The sequence below is a fragment of the Excalfactoria chinensis genome, chromosome 1 (genome assembly GCF_039878825.1).
Source record: "Excalfactoria chinensis isolate bCotChi1 chromosome 1, bCotChi1.hap2, whole genome shotgun sequence".
NCBI classification, from domain to species: Eukaryota; Metazoa; Chordata; class Aves; order Galliformes; family Phasianidae; genus Excalfactoria; species Excalfactoria chinensis.
This window is the reverse complement of record NC_092825.1, coordinates 91784331-91796286: the sequence shown is the minus strand read 5'-3', so window position 1 is coordinate 91796286 and position 11956 is coordinate 91784331. Positions and strand designations below refer to the sequence as shown.

The 11956-nt window shown below is 35.4% G+C and overlaps 1 protein-coding gene across 8 annotated transcripts in view; it reads right to left on the bottom strand.

The window, feature by feature from the left end:
* Window positions 1-3595: 3595 nt before the first annotated feature.
* The window catches only part of ROBO1 (roundabout guidance receptor 1), a 684763-nt gene continuing 676402 nt past the window's right edge, over window positions 3596-11956 (bottom strand). For 6 of the 8 annotated variants that reach the window (XM_072346085.1, XM_072346162.1, XM_072346331.1 and 3 more), the window contains 3 exons: window positions 7420-7728; window positions 5944-6143; window positions 3596-5366 (listed from right to left, as the gene is read on the bottom strand). In XM_072346085.1, the coding sequence (XP_072202186.1) occupies window positions 5352-5366; window positions 5944-6143; window positions 7420-7728 (524 nt within the window). In that variant the 3' untranslated portion in view covers window positions 3596-5351. The remainder of the gene's footprint in view (window positions 5367-5943; window positions 6144-7419; window positions 7729-11956) is intronic. The other 2 variants (XM_072346499.1, XM_072346245.1) reach the window with 1 other exon arrangement.

Genomic DNA, 11956 nt, shown 5'->3' with positions numbered 1-11956 from the left:
TGATAAGAATGCTGAATGCCATGGTGAATAAAAACTCCACTTGCCTCCTCCAGCAGATGAAAATGATGGTGTACATCTAAAGAGCAGAAGAACAAAACAAATATGCAGCAAGGATTTGACTCTTCTTCCAGTGTTTACTGCACAGTGGTGGCTAGTGTTTACCAGCCTGTAAGGAGGCAATTCCTTTCCAAGTCACTTTGATTAAACAGGAATTTTGCCATTAACTTTGTGAGTCTTGGATTCCTCAGCTCTTTGAGTTCCCTTTTCTTTTCATTCCCTCCTCTCCAGTCTGTCTTCCCACTTTAGGGCATTAATAGCAAGAGAATTCCAGTTTCATCAACTCATTTTCTTTTCTGTATAGAACAGAGTTTTTTTCCCATCCTCACTGCTATATAAAGGGATTCTCCTTGGTATCGCGTCTCAAATTCTGAGATCCATGATTCAGTGGATTAAAAGGGTTAGGGAGCGGTATTTTAAGAAATGGTGTTACTAATCTTCAAGTTCTTAAACTGTCATACATAACATAACAGTGCACTGGCTTTTGTGAGGAACATGCTGGCAATGGACAAATCATTGTATACAATGAAAAGAAATGAAAAAATCCACCGAATTTTCACTAAAAAATGAAGATGTTGAAAAATTTCTTCAGCAGGGATGACATCCATGCATGTGAGGTTCTATTTGTGAACTTCAGACATAAGTGAACACATTCGCCTTTCAGCTGAATGTTTTGAACAGACTTAGTTCCGAATCATTAAGTCCAGTAAATACAAAGCTGTATATACACACAAATCTGCATTTTCAGATATCAGTATCTTTATGTGCACACATTAAACAAACTGTGCTTCTTTTATACATAAGCAGTAGAGTTTTCTATGTGCAAAGAATTTCCATCTCCCTCTAACATAACAAAACAAGGTTTAAAATGTTTTCTCCACATATAAGTAGCTACTTCAATTAATCTGAAAGCTTCACATAAGCAGTATAGCAGTTTTAATTTTTATTATGTTGTTCTGTTGCTGACAGTAAGACAGTCTTTTAGTAGCTGTGAATACAGATGTTGGAAACAGGATTTTGAGAAAAACATTTCAGGACAGATGCTATTTTGGATGGATCTGATATTTTTCACAAGTTGGTTCTTTCTTCATTGTTATTTTTCTATTTATTTGTTCTGCAGAAAGTTAATCCATGATGGAATAATAATGAAGAAAATGGTACATGCAACATTTTAAGTAAAAATGCCATAAACTAAGTAAATTAGTATTTTAATGATTCATTGGTTCTGGAACAAAGAAAGTAAGATGGTGGACAGTTCAAATGTAGCTCAGGAGTTAAAACAAACTATATTGTCTAGATTTCATGTTCAGCTATGGCTAACATGATATAACATTTTTGCCAAACCAGCTTCCAACACTGTATATTTGTATTACCATATTAATATTATTATTATTAAATTTTTATGCTTAAAAATAACTAATGTTTGGAAAATAAACTGATATTTAAAGCTAAACACATGCAAGGCACTTCCTGGTTTTTATTTCTTTATCTTTAGACATCTTTCAGAATATCTTAATGATTACTTTGAATAAAGTCATATTAAATAGTAACTCAGAAAGGATTTCAGAGAACACACCGTAAGTGAAATCAAAATTTAGCATCCATTATGTTAATTCAGCACACAAATTCTAAGGACTTTTCTATTTGCTCTCTTGAGGTATTAATTTGGAAACAGAGCATAACTAAAGTCTCTAAAAATTACCTTATTCTGTTGTGTTGGCTTGCCAATTACTAGATAATGTTTTACGTAAAGTAGCAAGATGACCTATGTTTTACATAAAGTAGCAAGTTGACCTAGTTTTACTACATCTGTGTGCCAAACACCAAATCGAGCGTATACCAATACTAACAAGAGCTACAGTCTAAGCTACAGGCTAAGCTGTTGCATATTTCATTACAGTGTTTACTGAAATAACATCATGTGCTGAAGATCTAGTACAGGTGACAGAACTCTGTGACAAATCTATGACACAGTGTCTCAAGATACAGCTAATCATAAATGAATGAAATCACAAAACAATCCAAATAATTTCTTACAGAACACCATAAAACCGAATTACATAAACTCTTAATAAAAGAGAAATCATTGGGTAAAGTTTTCCACTTACCATTATTTGAGGTTGAAATGTAGTTGGAATATGACTGCAAGTGGAGGTGTATAGACTGACATTTGTCTGGGGATCTGAGAAGTGGTTTCCAGCATTCCACTGTTCCAGTAATGGAGTGAGTTGCAGTTATTTCAGACACACAGCACCAGTGTTTCTAGATAGATACACCTTACAGAGGTATACGCTCACATACTACACAGCTGCAACTAGGCCCCAGTTTTGTGATGCACCACTACACCTTTGGCAGCAGATTAAGCCTTTGTGCCAAGCTGCTGACAAACTCAGGAAAACTGCCTTCCACTTTGATTCTCACACCCTGCCATGGCAATGGCTTGAGCCCAAACCATCAGGCCGTGCCTAGCACCGGGAGAGATGATCAGCTGCTGAAGCAGTCTGTGCTCATCAAACTGACCTTTCCTGCCTCCTCTAAAGGAAAGGTGTAGGCTAGATGGATGCCTTCTATGGTGCAGTCTGGCCAGAAGGATCCTGTCTGGACTACACTGATGGCTTAATGTATGGTTCTCTGAACTCAAGCACAAAGACTGAAGACACCAAACATCCACTCTAGTAAAAATAGAAATGCAACACTGTAACTTTTAAGTTGTGCTACTATCCTAAAACCTGCTTTGAAGCCTAATTATGAAATAAATTACATTTATGGCTTATGCCTGATTGAATTGTTAAGGCTCTGGCAATGTTCAATAGCAAAACATGTGGGGCGGTAGTACTCTGCAGCATCTCTGGATCTGCCTCCAGACTGTTTTAAGCTCTTGGGAAAGAAAAAATATGGATGTGACAAAGAGCAAAAAGGTTGCAAGTGAAAAAAACATAGTTTTTTTTGTTTTGTGTTATTTTTGTCTTTCATGCAAAGTGCTTTCTTCTGTCTTTTGGTTGAATAATGGGATACAGAAAGAAAAAACAAGAATGGGGTTATGAAAATGCAAGAGTGGAAAAGGGAACATTACCTATTTGATCGTGGTCCACAGCAGGACACTGTAGGGCACAGAATGGCCACAGCAGGCTGTTAAGAAAACTTGTATTTGTGCAGACCTCCAACAAAAACATGACTCATAATTTTCATTCCCATTATGTATTTGGATCTTATTTCCTTTGTAACCAATGTATCACACCCCTGAGGTGAATGACTTTGTTGGTACAGATTTTCTTCATCAGCTCCCTCTGGAAGTTGGCAGGCTAAGGGACATTTTAGTTATCACAGTTCATGAAGCACCAAGAAATCAGATCTTGAAGGTAATCAATTGTAATTATGTAAAATCTTATGCTGCATCCAGCTTTCCTACTCTGCTCCTGCTACTGTAACCTGCACGATTTCAGTGGAATAGATTCTGATTCAAATCATTAGAGAAAAGGTCAGAATTGGCCCTAAAATTAAGCATCAGGGAACACAAAAAAATACACAAGAAAGAAAATGTATTTGAGAACATTTTTAATAAATAATGTGACAAAAATTACTTTTCTGATTATTGGATCCTCAGTATGCAAAATTATGGCTAAAATATGAGGTTTCTTACATGAACGTAATGAAAACATTAATCACATGGATTGTTCCTTTAGTACTGCACATCCTTTCTATGTAACCTTTCTTTAAAAATTATCTAAATGAAAAATTTCAGTCCTCGGTAAACACCAAAACACTTTTTTTCTTTTTTTTTTTCCTTTTTTTTTTTTCTTTTCCATTGGGGCTAGTCCTGATAGCTTTCAATAAACAAACACTTATTTTCTTTTCTTTTTTTTTCCCATTAGCACCAATGACAGAGAAATTTTATAATTACAAAAAAGATCATAAACTCTACAGACAGAGGACATCATTTGGCAAATTCAACGCAACTAATGCCTCTATTTCAGTTTTAATGATCATCCAATGTTGAGAGAGGCCACAACAAAATTGAGAATTTTCTGTAAGTTCAGGAAAAGTGAGAAGTGTTCCGATTATGGCCCACGTTTAGGTTCGTTACTTTACCATCTGTCATCATTCAAATATTCCCAATACAAACATAGAGCATTAACAAAAAAGAAAACGAAAAATACTCCAAACAAATGCTTAACATTTTCAATAAGACAAGAAAAAAACAAAACGAAAACAAAAAACCCCAAAAAACAAAAAAAGATTAATAGTTACAATGGTTTACAAACAAAGTTTAGTGATTGTGCTTTTAAAACCAAGAAAAAAAAAAAAAACATAAGCAGTGCATTACAAAAAACATAACCGCCAAGATCAAATGAAACTTGTTTAAGTGGCACTTCTTCTTTAAGGTGAATTGACACAAGTAGAGGTCTGAGATTTGGGCCAGTAACACTCAATGATATTATCCAGTCTTTATTAAAAATGTCCACTGCTTTTCTTTCTTATTTTCATCAGCACTGTTGAGGCTGAGAATTAGAAAGTGTTTCTAATAAACTCGCTCATGCCGTGATTAAATGAATACCATTCTCATTGCCTTACCTCCTGTTCATCCCATGGGACATTTTTAATAAGAATGTACTTAAAGTTGAAAATGGAAAGACAAAGTACCACAGGGGATTTAAAATGAGTACGTATTTACAATAAGAAGAGCCACCTCATCCTGAATTGTTATCATCTATATTTGTAAAACTGTATCTGCTGCAAAAAGTTAGCAAGAGACTGGCAAAAAAACCAAGACACAGTCTGTATTGAAACTGCAAGATGCCATTTGACTAACAGCAGACTACAGTAAAATCCTTAGAATAAAAGAATGCTCTCCACAATATTCACTTTGTGGAAGTTTTCAGTCAATGCTGTATTACTTGTTACACTATCAATTGGCTCCTTGGTGTACCAGCAGTGCACTGCGCACCGACTGTCAGGGGAGGAATTTGGGGATCCCAGGCTTCTGCTCAAATCTTGAAGCAGCAGCTGACCCACGTACCATGAAGAGCAGCTTACCTGCCTTCTTGGGCAGCGAAGGTGATGAACGTAGCATCAGGGAACAAGCAAGAGCTGTTCCTAATAATGAGGGTTTACAAAGAAAGAGTAAAATAAAAACTAGTATTCTGATGGCATGAAAAAAAAAATTAAAAATTGTACACTCTGATTGCACTGAACATTATTTCTGGCGTCAAACATCATCAGACTTGAGGCATCTTAAGTGATTATTTTTTTTCTGATTTGATTTCAAAAGCCTGTTACAGTACATGTTGCTGTCTTCAGCTTTCTGTTTCCTGTATGAAAAAAAAAAGACACCAATGACTATAAGTTAGATTCTATTATTTAAAGTTTGTTTTACATGCTTTATAGAGATTTTCCTTTAAACACTCATTATTACTTCTAAGTATGTGTGGCGCTATGACTGCTTGTTGCACACTCCTTCTACAGTCAGGATTTAAACTGAATTAACATCATGAAGCAGGGCAAAAACTAGCTCACAGGTCTTAATATTTATGAAAATCTAGAAGTTGAAACTTTCAAAAACTGTGAAAGGCAATTGTACAGTGTTCATAGATGAATTAATACCTTTTTTTTGACTTCTGAATGAAGCACATTTAAATATTTTATTTCTGCAAGTTCTGATCCACAAGTTTTAGTGTGGAGACAGTTATTCCATGCAACATCTTGCTTTTAGGTTCCTGACACATTCTTAAAATTTTTTTTCTGGGTTTACAAATACTGTTAATAGACAGTAAAGGTACTGATTTTCTGAGGAGAATATTCAGAGTTGAAACGTACCTTTTTGGCATCTAAGAACAGAAAATAAACTTCTATTTATCTACTTACGGTCAGTAGTACAACTACAGTTACCTCCATCTCATCTTCTTCTTCTTCTCCTTGTTCATATGCTCCCAGTACTTGCATTTCTGCAACATTTCTTCGGGCTATATTTGCTTGATCTGTTCTCTGTCTCCCTCCTGATCCTCTCGAAGACATAGAGCTGGAGGAACTGGGGTCTCTGGGATTATTTGACGTTGGAAATGTTGGTCTAGAATATGGCAGGATGTCCTCTGTATAATCAAATATACACATTGTTATGTTTACAACCTCAGAGATACTGTGATCTCAAAATTTTTGCAGATGGCTGATTTATTTTACTTTTTATGATCCTCAGAAGGTTTACAGTGATGCCTGACAAGAATATGAAATACACTGTTTCTATAATAGCATTATAGAAGCTTTCTTGAGGAAATTTATAATATTCATGTAGTAACATTCACCACAGAAAAACTAATTCAAGATTAATGTCCACTTCATTTCAATTTATGATCCCTGCAATGCTCTCTAAGAAAATGAAAAAAAAACAACCCTTGCAGTATATTTTCAGTATGACTGAGTAGGAGGAAATGACAATGCATGCATGATATTTCACTAGAACAAGGAGTTCACTGCATCTAAATATTAGATCCTATGTTTCCCAAGCTGAGTTAGAAACAAAGAGGCATATTTTAAAGTCCCAGTGTCATCCTCAAATGCAACCTTCTAATAACTTCCATCTATGGTAACTAACTGTAATTAGTAACAATCTCTTACTAATGCGCCCTTTAAACCAATGTACTACCCAGTCATCACTGATACTGACCTTGCATGCCTTTAGGAAGACAGGACCAGGGCATTTGTATGAACTTGTGTTGAAAGCTTTAGTGAACACTTGGCAAATTTCTCTAATCATGATCCACTTACTAGTAATCTTACCATCTTCCATAAAAAGAGATTTTATTGATCAGATCTGGTACATTTAATGCCATGGCAGTTACTACTAATATCTAATGCATCAGTATCCTGGCATTCTTATTTTTTAAGAGGATGAGGCACTTTCCTCCTTAATTAAAGAAAAATGAGCCAAGCACCAATTCTTTGGTAGAAACATTAGATATTTGACTTGCAGTTATACTATCTCACTTCAGCCAGTTCCTCTACAAACTAGAGTATACTTAGATTAGATGCAGCTAGATTCTGAACCTATGCTAGAAGCAAGGACATTGATCCCTATGACTCTCAAGGAATATTTATTTTTGGGCTTCATCAGTGTTAGCTTCAAGTTATGATGGATGAATAAGGAGTATAAAACAGAAAAGCTGTTTTTCATAAGCTTTTGGTTGCATTTTACTCTAGTGAGAATCTGCAATGTGACCTGTATTACCACTGTGCATTTAAAGGTAAATGCTGGCAATTCTGTCAACTGAACTTCATTCGTGTGTGTGAGAGAGAGACCTGGAAAGAGTTAGCCTCTTTTCTACATTCAACAACACAGTACTTCATTAAACCCACAGCATGCAAAATAACCTTGAAGGAGATGAGTTTTTGCTGGTGCGCCTTCTCGTTTTGGTGCTTTACTTCCTCGCACTTTCCCATCGCCTTGCTGTTCCTGTGATTCTCTCCGCTCTCCTGAATTTGTCCGCATGTCCGAATGCTGTCTCCCATCCACCCCGTCCCTTCCCTTGTAGCTCACTCCTTTTCTTTCTGCAGATCTGTCTGTCCTCGGTTCTATAGAAGCCAGTTTTGGCAACATGACAGGTCGCACCTCCAGCTGAGCTTTGGACTGGGCAGTTGGTGATTTTATAGCGGGAGGTGGCACAGGAGGGGGTGGCAAGTCTACAGAGTTAGAAAAAGAATAATAATTAAAATGACATCACACATTAGTAAAATTAGAAATAATATTTAATGTCTGCTGAAGAAACAGATGCCCTATTTACTTTTAGCCCTCCCTCTGCCCTTCTCTCTTAACCATAAGAAGTATTACATTACTGTTATAACTGCTGATGGGTATTTTTCCAAGCATCAAGCCTTACAAATGCAGACTTTCTCAAATCACATTATTTTCTTAATAATTAAAAAAGAAAAAAAAAAAAAGTTGTAGTAACTTTAGTCACTTGAATATCAGCATATCTGCTACTAATTTTGCTGATATTTAGCATTTTTGTGAAATTCATCCAAGAAACCAACAGCTTTTGCTATACTTCATGGTTTTCAATATACTGAGCACTAAAACAAGTCAGCTGGGGTAAAGAATGTACAGGCACACTGCTGATACATGTAGGGATAAACTGTTTTAATTACTGCATTCTTCTTTCAAGATAATAAGTTAATTTTAACATACACGTTCTTGACATTTGTATGCTATGATATATAAATCAACCCACATTCAATCAAAGAAGTAACAACCTCTCAGCAAGAACAAAAAACAAAAAGACACCCACTCTTCCCAATTAGTCTTAAATTAGTACAGCTTAAAGAGTTCTAACATTTTGTGTATTTTTAACCAGAATTTATAAGACACACATTCCAATTTGTTACATTTCTCTATTGCTGTACTAAAACTTAAAGCTAGGAAGCACAAACTGTTCATTTGGATATAACAGTGCTTTGTGGAACTCAAAATGTGAAGGAAGAAGATTTAAGGCAAAAAAAGGAAGTGACAATATCAAAGTGGTTCAGAGCAATGTTGTAGGTTCAAATCACGAAGATATAAGAGAAAAACAGGTTGAAAAATGTGAGGGGCGTAAGATGTTTCTGAGGCTAATGTTCACAAATAAGACTGCTAAGAAAAATGAACAGCTTTGTTAATTAAAAATTACTACTTCAGCCTTTTCTAAGTGTGCATTCATTCCTCCTACTTCCATAAAAATATTGGAGCAGCTGTGGTATTTAAACAGCGTCTCTATATATACTTACAGCTAATTCACAGTCTATTCAAGAGGGCATCTCAACTGAAAACTGACTAAATTGGACCACGACTAAATGTAGCAATTATGCATAAGAAAAAAATAGAAATCTAACATATATGTATAAATTGGGATATGACAGATGACAGAAATTTTCAAGAGGTTTTCCAGTGACACAAAACACAAATGACTTGGTCTAGCCATGATGATAGGTGCAGCAATACAGAATTTGATACTGTATGCAAGTTGACTAGCATCCTCCTTGTTAAACTGGTCTTGACCTGTTTTAAGTAAGACTGGATATTTTAACAGCTGTCAGCTGGAATTGGATGATGAAGAAAAAAGACTTCACAGAATTGTTCCCCTCAGTTTGGATGTAGGTAAATGAGACTCATGTCATTTTTGCTGCATGAACTCCATCATCTTGGTGAAACAAAACAAGACAAATCTTCTGTGTGTTTCAGCATTTAGCTTGAATAAGGTACCAAATAAATTTTACAGGAAATAATTTTCTTTCAATCTCTTCCTGTTAGCTATATACAAGTTGGACAGTAAATTGGCTATATAAAAGTTCAACATATAATCTTTACAAATTCTACAGAGTAGTTTGTTTATCAAACTGTGGCAGTTTGGGGAACATCATTTTTAAAAAAATAGCTGAAACTAAGCAATTGAATTGAATCGAATACCGACTCTTTTAAAGTATTTGCTTAACACTAACCATTTGCAGAGGGCTTTTAAGAGAAAACACTGTCATTTCCAAAACTTGAAAAGCCATAATGTAAAATACCTGGAAGTCTGGATATACAAAGTGGATGAATCAAAATGATTTTATCTAAGGAGTGGGAATTATTAAGCTACAAAGCAAGAGTAAAGGCAGATCTTTGGGCAGTGTACTGTGCCTGTTCATCTGAAGGAACTATAAATACAAAATAGGCAGAAAACTTCTCATTCATTAACTTCTCAAACATTAACTACAACTGGTTTGGTCAAGAAAGCACAGAATCAGTTATGATGCATTCCTTTGTTTTGTGCAACTCCCTAAATGTTTTTAGCAACAAAACTCCATAAATCACAACAGCACTCAGTCTACATCCACTGCGCATCAAAGTGCCCCGTGAACTCTAGCCACAGAAGAGCAAACCAAAAGAAATTCACTGCACTAGCCCTGCACACACTGCATCAATACCTGCCCTAAAAAATGTTGGTCTCAAGAAGTGTGTATCCTCTAGTAAATCAGCAACTAGGATTGTGTGAACTCTGTCCAGTACTGGACATGATACATTCCATGAGAGCCCAGTGCATCAGACCATACCAAGTCCAGGCCAAAGCACATCAAGTAACTGCTCACAAACAAAGCTCTAAATGTCATCCTTACCACTTCTGGAGAATATTTTAGTGATTATATAACTTGTTCAGGACAAAATAAAACAATAACAATAAGCTCTGCCTTAGCTTGAAGAAATACACACTGTTTTCTCAGAAAACCATCCTCCTCACTATGTCTTCTCTCAGAATCCCAGGTGGATAAAAGTTCTCAAATGATAAATCTCTAACTCAGAACTGTATGCCTCTGGAACCAAAGAATGTCATGCAATGTTTTGTGTCTCACATTCCCCACTGACCACCTTTAATAATTATCAGAGCACTGAATTGTCCTTCTGATAATAAATGGAGCTTAGATACTTAATATTGACATTTTCGGTCACTTTTGGAGCCACTCTCCAACAGTTTTGGCATACCAGTGCACTGGCTTAATACCAAGAATCAGCATATTTAATGTTGCCTATAAAATATTACTCGGAACAAGCTACTTTATACAAGAATTCTACCCAGCCACATGGGACAATGAACAAAGAGGTGTTAAGTCTTGACCATAAGAAGGAAAGATACACTGGTATAAAAAAAGATTCACAAAATATCAGTAGCTCTACAGTACAATAACTACAGAAAAGTAATATTCTCTTTTGAGAACATTTTTGCAACCTGCAGGGAAACTAAAAAAATCTTCATTATAACAGAGTACTCCTTACTGAGAAGAATCCTGTATGGAGGAAAAAAAAAATCAAGGTCAACACTATTGCACCCCTGCGGTATTTATTTTAACAGCTCACATCACAGAGAAAATCTAGATTCAGTCTCTCTCCTTTAGTACGAACTGGCACACTCTTTACTAAAAGGAAAATGGAAGCTTCCATTGTAAGGAACAAAAAAATAAATCACAGAGCAATGTCAAACCAATATAAAGAATTCAGAAGTGTTTTCTAAGGTCAGAAGTACACACATGCTTCATTCATGCTTCTGAATAATTGTTGTACTGCTTCCCACTTAGCAAAAACAATGGATGCCATTTTTAAGCATGCATAGTTTGCAGGGGAAACCTCACATATGTGTCATTTAAAATGTGGATGACTATTTTCAATAAGATTCTAAATGAAAATGGATGCAGAAATCATGGGAGAAGCAGAAAGACAGTAAGGAAGAAGAATCTACTAAGCTAGTTTTGCACTGAAGTGCAGAAACCACAAATAAGCAGAAAAAATAATTGCAAATAGTGATAAACAAAGGAAGTAGGCCTTATTAGACAACTCTTCCTAAAGAGCTGTAGATTCCTACAGTCATTTCCTGAAGAAAACACTAGTTATAGATTTGATGAAATACTTGACAAGATTTTTGTGGATTTTTTCTATTACATATTAATGCGTGCATGCAAAACTCATGCAAACATGCAAAGCTTTTCCCCCGATTTTGCAAGATCATTTCAGATTCTTAGATATGTAATAACCTCAGCTAATATTACTTATGTATTGAAGTTATTTTCATGCTTTATATTTAAGGAAACATGACTCAAAACATACACAGTAACTGGGTGAATAAATAGACACCCATTATGATGTATACAAGCAGTGGGTTGCTGTTATATTTCTTTTATTACTTTTATGTGTATTTACATAATGTTTTTATATTAAACCAGTTTTCACTCCATAAAACTTCCCTCAGCAACAAAATCAACATCAGCAAATATCTGAATGAAAATTAAAGACTACAAGGAGACCAGAAATCTAAAAAATATTATTATTCAATAAAAAGCAAGTTTTTTTATAGAGGTAAGAAATGCATTCCTACTTATTTTCTATCTTGCTGAAATTTGTGCAGGG